This window comes from Oxyura jamaicensis, chromosome 9 (assembly GCF_011077185.1).
Source record: "Oxyura jamaicensis isolate SHBP4307 breed ruddy duck chromosome 9, BPBGC_Ojam_1.0, whole genome shotgun sequence".
Lineage (NCBI taxonomy): Eukaryota > Metazoa > Chordata > Aves > Anseriformes > Anatidae > Oxyura > Oxyura jamaicensis.
In genome coordinates, this window is record NC_048901.1 from 13,182,158 (window position 1) to 13,196,091 (window position 13,934).

The 13,934-nt window shown below is 38.9% G+C and overlaps 1 protein-coding gene across 20 annotated transcripts in view; it reads right to left on the reverse strand.

The window, feature by feature from the left end:
- Nucleotides 1-13,934, reverse strand: part of DLG1 (discs large MAGUK scaffold protein 1) — a 150,669-nt gene that overhangs the window by 122,761 nt on the left and 13,974 nt on the right. For all 20 annotated transcript variants that reach the window (XM_035334884.1, XM_035334894.1, XM_035334890.1 and 17 more), the window contains exon 3: nucleotides 10,357-10,523. In XM_035334884.1, coding sequence (XP_035190775.1) covers nucleotides 10,357-10,523 — 167 coding nt within the window. The remainder of the gene's footprint in view (nucleotides 1-10,356; nucleotides 10,524-13,934) is intronic.

Here is a 13,934-nt window from a genome sequence, read left to right on the forward strand (position 1 = left end):
CTTGAATTAACCTAGAATTTCATTTCCTTTTGTAATGCTGTAATGCAATGACAAGGCAAAGTTTGTGTGCACAGGCATTGTCTTCTCAGCCCAATTAGCACAGCTGGGAAAAGTCAAACACTTGGGCACAAAAGCTAGTCTGTGTACTGAGCAACACTAAACTGGCAGTTTCATAAACAGGTAAGAATCTCTTTATACTAATTTAGCACACAAGTAATTGAAAGCAACTAGTTAACACAGTTTCAGTTACCTTGCCTTGTTAGGTCTCTCCACCTTTGCTACCCGCACAGGGAAGCATTGTGAAAAAACATTCAATAGACTATTTGAAACTCTTAAAATCTCATCTACATTATTTCGCATTTAGTGCAAGACATACAACTAGTCAAACTTTATTTTCACATCAGCAAACAAGTCCAAAATATTCTAGGTATCTACCTAGGGCATTCTCACTATTCCCTTTAAGTTTAAAAACAGGTTTCAAAATCAAGTCCAAGCAGCCTCTGGTATGCATTGCATTAGCACAAGACTGTTCTCTCTCTTTTTTTGTCCTTCAAAGAGCTATTTTTCACATCACATCATCTAGAACAATAAAGCTTAATTTAGTAACAGCCACTAAATGCCTGGACAAGTAGCTGTCCCAGCACCTACAGGGCTCACACTTTGCTCCCCCACTGCAGGACCACGGTAACATGCCGCAGCCCACCACCTGCCACGGTCACCACCAATCTCAGGTTTAATGCAGCTACTGCACACACACTGACATTGAAAGTCAAATTTTATCCACAGGTATGCATCTTCTCGACTTGGAATGAAGCACACACATTTCAACATGTCTTACAACCAAAACCAAAGTTAGCTTTGTTTTAAATGAGTTTCTCTATTTAAGCCTGCATCTAAGGAAGTGGCGGGAGGCATAGAGAACACATACATTCAGAACAGAAGCCCCATGTGCTGAATGCTATCAAATATTGGTTGGCAAGCTTTGGCTCAAGATCGCTATAAAAATCGAAGAACAATAATGCCATTTTCCCTTTAAGGAGATGTAACAGCAGAAGAATTGCAATTTTACCCCACTTGACTCCCTGGCTCTACCATGCTATACACTAGAGGGAAGGAAAAAAGCCAAGAAAAAAAAGGTAGAAAATAACTATTATTCCTAAAATTATGCATTTTATTGTGCAGGCAAATTGTGCATTTAAGGGACAAGGAAGGGAGGACACTACAAGATAGTTCTCCCATTTCGAAATTTAAAAAAAGAAAACATTAAGCAAGAAAATTGCACGCTAGCAAAAACTACTCAGTTCAGCTCAAACAGAACTTCAAGGTAAACCCCATACCATTCAGCCATAAAGACCATGATTTTTACAGTGTGTCCAAGTCAAGCCGTAGATGCCTGTTATTGCCCTCACATTCTTTTCTGAAGTCTAAGAAACATTTGTAGTATGAATACCTAAGCAAAGCTTTCACTACTGCAAAGCATCAGTGGGAAAAACATGCAACTTTTGGACTGATACATGGCTCACCCTGATGGAAGTATGAAAACTGAGTTCAGCAAAACAGAGAAGCAAAGCACCAGTTAGTTAAGCAGTTTGGACTTTCCTTTGTCAGAAGAAAAAATACTCTCATAGCTCAATGCAGGGTATCCTGCATGCAAATTATTCTTGAATTTCCCAAGTCTTCTGTTGAGAAGACTGCTTGTTACATGCTTTGAACAGAGAACTTGATAAGGCACAAGAATCCAAGACAACAAAAAAAGAGCAAATGCATTTTTAGGTGGCTTGGCACATAGCCAGCACCTGGCCCGGAAATGTCTCCGATGAGACATGCAGTCTCCAAGACATGCAGTCCACGTGCATGTTTCTTGCACAAACTTCACTGCAGAAGTTCCTAATAGTATGCCCAAGCTCTGCCTGCCCATCATGCTCTGTAGATCAAGGGCAAAAATCAACAAAGCTTTCTCAAATTTCTCTCAGCCATCTTGCTCCAAGATGAAGCTTCTACAGACTAATCCTGGCTACAACCGGCTTATGTTCCAGGGCAATCACTTTCTTCTCTTCCCTCTTTTTTTAATTCTCATTTTCTTTGGAAATCCTTTAGAACTAAGGATCACCACCATGACATTTTTTCCCCTTCCACTCTCAATCATCTTTTAACAAGACCTGAGGCCCATTAGCCTCGGCACAAGAGGCACAACTTCTCAGATTGACTATTCAGACTAAAAGCTGTGGAAGAAGAGACCAATTCAGAGAGCAGGATAGAGCAATTCTTGGTTGAGAATTCATAGATCATGAGTGGGCACACTAAACATTTCCGAGCAGAGTGCACAGAGATTTTACTACAAGCACACTTGAACGTACTGACACCCACTGTACAAACCAGAACGAGCTACATAAGAGCCCTTTACCAATCAGTACACTACTACACTTGAATTAAAGCCCTGCCTGGCAGCCCTCAAAACTCATCTTCAGCTAAGCACAAACAACAGAATGTGCATTTTAATTTAAATGGGTGGAAAAGTTATTTACCAGTAAATAGATGTTGTCATGAGGCAAAACCCACACAGAACAAAGAGACACCAATCACACGTACCCTACTGGCAGAGCAAGAAATTTTGTAGCAAATACCAATGCACATTTTCATAAATATAATACACAGATGGATAAGCTCTCAAGGAGAGCTGCACATAAACAAGCGTTTCCCAGCCCAGAAACATAGTAACTGCACTGTTCGTTGGAAATATTGCTCATAGAAGATAGATTTGAAAATATGAGTCAAGGATTCATGAGATTTAGCATTATCATAAGAAACAATATTGCTACTTGGAGACAAATTTTAAAACTCCTTGAATGACCAAGCATGTGTTAAATTTTGGAGCTCAGAAAAAAAGTTGTTTAAGGAAAGGAACTAGGTAAGGAAAACAAAATAGAAACTACTGTAAATAAACAATACATTAACTTAGAAACTTCCTTCCTTTGAATTGTGTTGTGAGGAACAACAGAAAGATCTTCAAGGACACACCAAAACCTGAATCAAAATCTTGAAGTGCTCCACCTTTAACACACTAAAGTGTTAGACACCTCAATGTCACGTAGCCAGTAAGCATTTCTTAGCCAGTAAAATCACTATTATGCTACTGAATTTGTAAGAAGCACTGCAATCTCTTTGTGTCACTCGTATTTATTGAAAATAAACCTCTGTCCTGTCAGCTCAATAGGTCAGCAACAATCAGCAACAGCCATTTGATTCAGTTTCACCAGAAGAAAAAGTGTATTTTCATTCACTGCTATTTGTGATTGATGTATTAATAAAATCAAAGCATGATATTCATGTGAGGAACACAAAAGAAAGAGGTAAGATTTTCTCATCTTGGAGTACCTACCGATTCTTTCAGGTTATATTTGGCAGTCACTTCTTGTGCCTTCACAGGCTTATCCTTTTTACCAGTGTGAGAGATTCCTTCTACCAGTTAAGTCACTAGATAGTTAAAGGAACATTCATGCACAGATAAAGCACACACTGAAGAAATCAAGCAAATGAAAACAATGCTTTGGAAAAATACTGATTTTGCAGGTAGGTTCATCTATTCCCAAATTTTAAAAGTGCATATGGTTATTTAAATGCTACTTTGCTCTCAGTCTATGAGAAAACCTGTACAGCATACAGTTGTCACAGGTATAACCAGAGAAGCAGGCTCAGCTCAGCTTCTGGTATGTCAGCTGCCCAACTTCAGCAGATCTGAATAGAGATTTCAGAGACCTAGTTAAAGATCGAGCAGTAGCATCACTGCAAGTATTTTCTTGGTTCCTTTAGCAAAGGAAGCATTAAAATTTTAAGATGCTGTAAGCTAATCCAACCACCTTAGAACCTGGGTGCACAATGTAATTATTACAATTAAAATAAAAATCCACAATTGGGTATCAAATTCATCTGATTTCTTTTTAAGTTCTTTTACTTCTGAATGGAGGAGAGTATACTTTTATAAGTAACAGATTTTTATTGTTTGTGCATGCATTATGAACTGACTTAAATACTCGAATTTGTACAAATAGCCTGGATTTGTACAAACAGCCTGGATTTCAAGATCTTTCAAGACCGAAAAATACATAGCAAGCCAAATAACATTTTCCTACCATAGAAGTTAGCATGGGGAAAGCAATGAGATGCCCGAAAGACTTGAGACCATACGCTACAAGATACCCAAAAAAACAAGCATGCTATTTCTGCATGCACAGTTGAAATAAATAACAGACAACACACATGTATAAATGTAAGCCTAAAGCAACAGCATGACAACACGGTGTACAACAGTCAGACATATCGTCGGGTTAGCCAGCACTGAGTCCCTATAAATATTAAGGCAAAGAAGACACTTGAAGATAGTGTGACAAGTCTAGGATTTCTCCAGGAACAGCCTGTTATTAGGACAGGTACAATTGACTGTATTTGTAAAGGCCAGATGAGGATATTGCAGTCAGCACAACTTGGAAACAGAGAAACAGAACTGTAGCATCCTGCAGCTTTAGCAATGCACTATGTGCGACTCTTCTCAGGCATTTCCCTAAGATCCTGATCAGCTATTTGATAACACCTTTCCCTTGTTAATACAAACTGCTACTACCCATTAAATACAGACTTTTTTCATTCTAGTAGAAACCATACCTCTGAAGTGTTCTCTTCTAGACTACACTAGCTCACCTTAAGAAGTCACGCAGAACTATCAAAAACATCTCACAAAGGTTAAAGAGACATTACTGCTTGCTTTGCCAAGAAGAACAATTCCCACATATGAGAAAATTAGGTTAGGCTAATCCTACCTCTGTTCAAAATATCCACATTATTATCTTTCTTTTTACAGACTTTGAGCAAGTTGAACATGAGCCTGCAGTATGCTTAACAGTATCTATGCTGCATTAGCAGAAGCACAGTCAGTAGTTTCAGGGGAAACTATGACTCCACTCTGCTTGGCACTTCTATTGATGCATCTGCAATACTGCATTCAATTTTGGGCACCCCAACATGAGAAAGATGTTGATAACCTGGAGCAAGTTCTGCAGAGAACCATCAACATGGTGAGGGGACTCGAAGTTTACTACTTGAGGGAAGATGATGGCACTGGTCTTGTTCTAGTTTTGAGAAATAGTTCAGCAGAACCTAAAAGTAGCCTTCCAGTACTTCTAAGACAACAGGGACACTTTTCCCCTTTTTTCCCCCTCCATGATAGTCCAGCATTGGAATAGCTTGCCCTGAGAGTTTTTAGTCTCCATCTTTAGATATTTTCAAGACTCCACTGGATGAAATCCTTAGCAATCTAGTCTCATCAGTGAGCCTGAATCATTCCATGATTCCAAGATGATTAGACAGTTTCATTCCACTGTCGTGACCTGACATTTAGCTGACTAGTCTATAATTTCAGCTGTTTTCTTACCTTACATCCTCTTTTACTTTCTTAGAAGACAGTAAGCCAGATACTCTCTTGTTTAAGTGTGGGAAAACCACAGATGAGCCACTATTACTCACTAAACACAGATCTGTTAGCCTAACTGTACAAGTAAGACAGTCTAAGTAATGTTCCACCTCCTAAGCCAAAACATTTATTTTGAGACAAGGCTCATTTTGGTTTTTGTTTTTGAGGGGGGCTGTTTTTTTTTTTTTATTCCAGCTTCTAAAATCAAGTTATTATGGTTCCTTTTAAATCTGAGAAACTAGCAAGTGTTTGCTACTCACCTTGAATTTAAATTATCAAAATATTAAAACACACGTGAAAGAAAGAATTAAAGACCATATCACAAAACCGTCTCCTTAGCAATACACTATTCAATTAGGTCAAAGGAGACTTCTACCAGTGATTCAAGTTTCACCACGTATTTCTCAAACGCAAGCTGTCCCACCTACAGATGGCACTACAGATCACGGCAAACAGCTTTACAGACCACGCTTCTCCTGCGCAGACACTTCTCTCGCTACCAGTAGCGTTACATGATCCGGCTTTAGATTTTTAGCTGCTTTACCAAGCACAGACCCACACTCAGAGTTTAATGCACGTAAGGAAATGGTACGGACCCCTGAACCATCTCAAAGTGGAACGATATATCTCTTTTACCTAGTCCATGGTACTGAAAGGATTAACATTCCCTCCCTGCTCATCACTGTCTTGAATCTTTTTTTTTTTTTTTGCCTCATTATCTTTTTGTATTGGAAACTAAAAGAAATAAAGCTGTCAAATACGGTTCCAGGAAATAAAAAGGATGGAAAGGAAAACAGATTGCTGTGAACATGAAAACCACAGTCTGTAGCTTTAACTTTCACTAATACAGTACCTATGTCCTATGTACCTAAATCCACTCTTCTGATCCAGAAAGAGTAAAGCAAAACAACTCTGCTGTCTTCCATTCAAAGTCCTCAGGCAACCTAAGCTTGCATACCACTACTCTATGTATATATGCAAGCACACATTGCTAAAAAGTCATTTCCAGAGTCAGCTGCATAGAAAGAGTTCTTGTAATACAACCCGTAATCACTTCAGGGAAGCATTATATTCCCACTCTTAAGCAACTTTTGCATACACCATGTCAGCTGGAAGAAAACTCATTTGGCCCAGAGTAACCACAGCAAAAACATACCATTAAGGCAAAAGAAACAGGATTTAAGGTATTGCATCCACAGCCAACAAGCAAGAAAAAAAAGACTGCCCCATTCTCATCACTTACAGTCCTACCAGCCTAGCATGCAATACAACAGAGCTAAAATAATGTGCAAGTGCATCTGGAATGCTGATCTCATTATAACTGGTTAACAAACTAATACTGAATTGGGCAGCAGCCTTGCACATCTAAGAAGTGACAGTTTCTGTTCAAAAACAAGCTAGCTATGAACCAAGTGAGATACACTAAACTCAAGTTCCCCCAGTCTCCAGTTTCGGCAAACAAAAATCATTAGAGTTTACACGTGCTGTACCACTATTGCAGTATCATTACACCCTTGAGTTGATTAAAACCAAGTATTAAAAAAAAAAAAAAATGAAGTACTTCAGAAAGAAGTATTCCTGAAACCAAAATGCATCAAGTTTTACAGAATAAAAACATTAACCTCAATGTACTACACATTGCAAGTGTGCAGAATATAGACTGTCAATACATAATTTCTCAGTTGATTGCTTTGTTTTTTTAAAAAATTTTCAAAATATTGAGGGAAAGGTATTGAAAAAAAGCAGTCAGTAAAAAAGTTAAGACTGTCAATATGTACATGACTACATGTTTACTGTAATAATTATTACATACATTTTTGAAAGATAAACCAAGACACACATACACTAAAAAAGCAAATAAAACAAATGCTAAACTACCACACTTCAAAGTGGTCCATCTTTCCAACTGTAATGCATGAAAATTGCATTCCTCAAGCAGTATTCTAACTAGTGAAATATGATATAAACTTTACTGTAGGTGACAGACTGAGAAAAGCCTAGTTTCAGTTCCACATAAACCAGCATCAACACCAATGTACACAACTAAGCTTTTAAATAGTCAAAGTATATGTAAGACCTACCTCATAGATTGAAGGTCAAACAACTGCTGGACTTTCACATGATACTTGAGACAAAGAGTCTCAAGGAAGACAGGTGGCTTTGTCACAAATGTTCAAATCTGGGCCACTTACAAGAATAACAAAGTAATCCACACTGTATTAGGTTCCATTCATGTAACACTACATACCACAACCACCAGACTGTACAGGAAAAACAGTTGCTTCATCTAGCAAATAGCTCAGCAGACCATATACTAACGTCTATGGTAAGACTTCCCAAATTAGGCCATTCTTCCTTTCAACACACTCGTCACCTTGCCACAACAGCACGTCTCCTGTCATTGGTGCTGTGCCACGGACAAGTCCTTTTATTACTGGCAGCCTACTACCACACGAGGACAAAATCTAGAGATGCCAACTTGGTAATTAACTGGCACGTTTACATGTATCCATACAGAACATTTAGAAAGATACGGGGTCAAGAACACCCTGATAAAACAGTTTTTCTTCATGGGGACTTCCTGGTGGCAAAGCAGACAAGCTTTTAGTGAATTAGCTTCCCAGTTTCAGAGCAGTGAGTAACCACAAAGCCTGGATTTAACAATGTGCTATTCTACACTTTGGATTTCAGCAGGTTTCTCCTATAGGAGAAGCACAAAATGTATGATACAGTTGGAACACCATTAACACAAATCTCACAGCAGCAGGTACTTGCTTCACAATCCAGCTACTTTAGTTATAATCACATTTAGCAAGACCAAAATTGTTTCATAGGGACGTAAATCTTCAAGTCCATTACACTGATCCAAGATGCATTAGAAAAAAACATTTGAGATGGATAGAGCTATACTGCCTTTAAAGACTTTCAATGAGGGAGATTCCCCCAAAAAAACTATCCTGGCAATTAGGAAGATATTTAAAGCGTTTTAGTTAAGCCTACTATTATAGAGCACAAAATATTATCTTCCTCTTTATATTTACCCACAAACAAGGAAAGTCTGTTTCCCAATTAAGTGTTCATTTCCTTCATGCAGCACCAATTATTTCTTTGTCTCCATTTCTTTTTCAAGCTTCAGATCTTCCCCATAACTCTCTTCTAAGGACTTAATGAACTTTTTCATATTTTTTTTCAACATATTACCTTGAATTAGACAATACTTCCAGCAAAGCTTTATGTAGATCAAGTAGAACAGAAAGGTTTTATACCACACCTCTCTATTGATAAGATGTGTCTTCATGTATTAACATGACATGGCAGACTCCCTTCAAGATTCACAACCAGCCCAGACATTTTCCAAGAAACCACTCCTTAAATATTCAACCTCTATAGGTGCTACACAACTAGAACCCAAGTGCAGGACTTGATCCAGCTGAACTGGAGCCTGCCCATTAATTAACTTAAGCTGCTCAAAACTTCACTGTAGTATTTTGCTTCCAAAGCAGCAAGCAACACACCATTCTCTTCCCATTTACAATTTTATCAGGATATTTTTACTAATAACTCAAACTACGTTGCACTCCTGAGTAATTTCATCAGATAAATAATCTCAAAATGTAGCCTGCTAAACCATACCAATAGCTGTACCAAACAGAATTTATCATATTTACCATTTCTTCCTACCAGGAGAATTAATACCAGGTTAGGAAGGAAAAGTTTGACAGAACTGTTTGCAACAAGCACATTGACTGTATTTGGTTCTGTTACATAGAATCATAGAATTTCCTGAGTTGGAAGGAACCCACAAGGACCATCCAGTTCAACACCTGGCTCCCACACAGCACCACCCAAAAATCACACCCTATGTCTAAGAGCGTTGTCCAAATACTTTTTAAACTCCAGCAGGCTCAGTGCTGCGACCTCTGCCCTGGGGAACCTGGTTCAGTACCCGACCACCCTCTCAGTGAAGAACCTTTTCCTAACACCCAGCCTGAGCTGCCCGTCTCCCAAGCTTAAAGCCATTCGCTTGAGTGCTACTGCTGGCCACAAGAAAAAAAAAAAAAAAGAGGCCTGCCCCTCTACTCCACTTTGTGAGGAATGTGTAGGCCATGATGAGGTCTACCCTCGGTCTCCTCTTCTCTAGGCTGAGGAGACCAAGTGACTTCAGCCACTCCTCATACATCTTGCCCTCTAGATCCTTCACCATCTTTGCAGTCCTCCTTTATAAATTCTATTAGTCCTACGTCACTCTTACACTGTGGTGCCCAAAACTGCACATAGTACTTGAGCAAGGAAACACCAGCACAGAGCAGGACAATCCCTTCCCTTGACAAGCTTGCAATGCCATTCTTGATGCACCCCAGGGTAGAGTTGACCCTCCTGGCTGCCAGGAGCCACTGTTGACTCATATTCAATTTGTTCACTAATATACACTAACGTGCCTTTCCCTGCTCAGTTTTCTTATCACTCACTAGTGAGAATTGATTTTATCTAATTTCCCAGAAAAGCCCTTCTGTAAAAAACACAGCTGTATAAATAGCAGAAGCTTTCTTACAAACGGAAAAGTTTTCTTATCAAGAAGTTATGGCTTTCAATTTTCCAAATTATTCATGAAGCTATGACTGATGAGCAGTTGATATGGGCAGGTGTATGCATATTAAAAATGTCAAGTTCCAAATTGAGAGCGTAAACCCAATTCAATGGTCACTTAATGGTACATTTAATAAACAATTTTCTAAATTTCTGACAAAGTAAAATGCATGCATCTGTTATCAAACATTCCAAAGGTTAAATTCTCTAGGACTACTGAACTCCATACTGTAAGTATTTTATAAAATGAAGGAAACGTAGGGAAGTTAATAGTCTCAACAAGAAGAATGAAACAAATAACATACCTCTACACTTGGGCTAAGGCTGCTTGGCAGTGTTTCTGATGTCACCGTTGTGCTTGGAAGGCTGGAGAAGTCCCAGGTATTCACAGGCTGTATTGGTTCAGATGGCTGAGAGTGATCGATGCATTTTGGATTGTCCAGTAAGGTCACTTCATAAAATTCTTGAATATCTAAGGATGTGGGGAAGAAACAGTGAAGATGGTAACTACGGAGCCTATGACATTCTGAGCATGACATTTTCATCCCACAAAATAAATTAGATATCTACTACTTTATCTGCGTATTACGGATGAAGCCATATCACCACAACCTCTTGACCTTTCCCCCAGGACACACAACTTTCTCTGTGTCCCATACCTCAGCACTTACTTGTCCCCCACTCACTTCAGGCTTCTGCCACTTGTAGAACTGCTACTGGCAGCTTGAGCTGCAGCAGGAACAGCAGAAGCATATGGAATAACTGCAGGGGAGTAGTACAAGAGATGGGTGTCTTTCAGTTCATGGTATACGTAACGTCCAATAACATAGCCTTTGGTTGTCTGATATCTCCTGTTTAAGGGCAATATTAGAAGGTCTTCTCTGTGGTAAGTATTTTAATTAAACAAGCACAGAACTACAAGTATACTGATGGAATCAGCAACAACAAGTTAAGAGAAGTTCGTAAAAATGAGACTGAAAAATGAGATTGATCAAGATATGCTGAAAAAACAGGTGACGACTCAAGCAGCAGAAATAGGATTAAGCAGTGTGAATTACAAAATATATTTATGAACTAATAGTTTTTTCTACAACCGTGAGGGCTCAACTAGAAACTTCTGGGGAAAAAGAATCTGGCTGCATTAGTTTAGTGCTTTTAGTTTCTACTGACATCCTATCCACTAAAAAATAGAAAAACAAAAAGGAATCTAAACAAGCATCAATGGAGATGCATAAGCACCCAGAACTTGCTGGCGCAACTATAAGCGCTCATTAAAATCTCTCAAAAAATATAATATGAAAAGGTATAGGATAAGGAAAGGACAGATAAAGAATATGATTTATACAGTTTTTAGGCTCCTCTTGGAAGTTAAAAAAAAAAAAAAATCCTAAACAGGAGTTATAACTCATGTTTTTAATTACACCAACTTCACAGAAGACAAACATTTCAGACAAGGCTAGCCCAAGAAGTAAATATGATCCAGCCATCAATCATGAGGGTTCTAACCTGCAAAATTTTGTAGCTTTTCAGCTGCTGCCCAGAGATGGTAACAGAGGCACAGTAACTAATTCCTTTATAGCTGGAATTGTACCACAAAAGAAACACCACACAAATGAGAGACATCTTACTGTTGGTGGTATTCCAGACTTAGACTCTGCTACAGAAATTGTACTCCCACTCTTTAAAAGTTCAGAAAAGTCCAATTTCTCAACCTCCATTTCTGTCTTTTCCCTGAGCAAGAGTCAAGTTCCTATCAACTGCTTGCATTAATTTTTAAAGTTATACTTGCTCTTAGCGCTGCTGATTGGAAGAAACAGTAAGGGTTGCTGAAGACGTTAGGTGACCTAGATATACAGGAGCAAACCAGCCTAAGAGATACAAATTGCCTTTAAACCTTTCACATGAGCTCCCACGGTTGCAAATTTGTCTTGTAGCTGCATTAACATTAATACATCAATCAAGCATACCAAGTTCCCCCCCCCGATAGACAGTACTTTGTATATTAAAATAGGCAATGTTTAAAGTTGATCTTACAGCTGCAATCCACAGCAACCAGGACATGAAGATTACTACATTATTTATGGGAAGGGCTTATTGGTGCAAGTGTTTTACAGCAGAAATCTAGGGCATCTATCCTCAGTTCTGGTACTTTTAAGTCTCACTGCCAGTGGAGGTAGCCATTTATTCATACTGCACAATGCCTTGTTTCAGAAGCATGTTATTTCCCACACATCATCTCCCCTCTTCCATCTATGAAGGACACAACAGCGTAGTCACTACTGAAAGTTGTCAGACATAGACACACCACTTAATATTGGGATTAGTTTCCGGTTATCCTGAACTTGCTCAAAAGCCAAAAAAGAGTTCCTAAGAACTTGATGCCTACACAATACTACTTTTTTTAAAAAAGGAAAATATTAATTTACATTTTTACTATTCAGAATGCAAACATTAAGCCAAGGAGTCTGAGCACCTTGAATACATTCAAGTACACAAGGAATGAGTGGTGGATGCTATTTTTTTGTGAAGCCAGAAACTTAAGACATAGTAAGTCCAATCTTAAAAAGCTTTTTCCTTCTGGTCTACTGCTGTGTGTCAGCTTACAAAAGTATTTTATCATGTAAGCATGCTTAAAACATCTAATGAACTCATTAATCTGAAGATACATTTTTATTTAACATAAACAAAGTTCTAACGTTTTCCCAGTTCTTGTAGATAGTGGGTAGTAAAATACATTTTTTAGGTTATGTTCATGGTTCGATTCATTCTTCAAGTTCAGTGTGCATTTTTCACGTCTATCAGACTGAGACGCAAACTAAGTTACAGAAAAAAATTCAAATCAGATCACAGAAGAGTTGAACAAAGCAGTTTCTAACTAGAAGGGGAATATTAGAACAGCTAGCTGACATTTAAAAACAGCAGCCAAAAAGGAAAATCCCAGAATGGTTGGGGTTGAAAGGGACCTAGATGACCACCTGGTTCCACCCCCCTGCCATGGGCAGGGACACCTCCCACCAGCCCAGGCTGCCCAAACCCCATCCAGCCTGGCCTTGAGCACCTCCACAGATGGCGCACCCAGAGCTTCTCTGGACAGTGTGGGCCAGGGCCTCAGCACCCTTTGAGGGAAGAATTTCATCCTCCTGGAATCACGTCCGCTTACATGGAAAAGCACAGTTAGCCAAATCAACGATGTTTAATGATGTCGACAGCAGAAGTCGATACACCAAGAAAGTAACAGAACACCAATACTAAAAGGGATTTTTAAGACAAGAAAGAGAAAACTTTTTAGTTAATTTATCAGTCCTGTAAAAAGGTAAGCAGCTGTAACAAACAATCCTCTCAGCTTGCTAGCAATTTTTTTTTCCCTTCTCCTATTCTCCCCTCATTTTAGTTTCATTCTTTGGCCAGGCTCCTGTTCACCAGTAACATGATACACCAGAAGCTAAAACTGCTCACTCTTAAAAAATACTGTAATCTACCAAAATTAATCAAAACCCAAATCAGTTTTGCAAGTGGGTTGCAGATTCACTAAAAACCGTAACACAGTGATTAGAAGGGCAGGAGAAATGCCGAAGCAAATCAATTCTTACAGCCCCTCCTAAACTAAGTAAGGTCAATGACACTTAAAAAGTCCGTGTCAATTCGTTCTAGAAGCTCTGTCTCTGAGGAGAAGGATTGCAATCAGCAACACGATCCCATTCCTTCAGACATTTATTTCCTGCTCTTCAGAAATCAGACACAAGGCTTCTGCTTGTCTGATGCTTTTTGCAATATATGCAACAGAAAGTCTTTTTAAAAAATATTTAGAAGAGTTCAGTCACAAGGGACCTACAAAGATCACCAAGTCCAACTGCCTGACCACTCGCACGCTAACCAGAAGTTA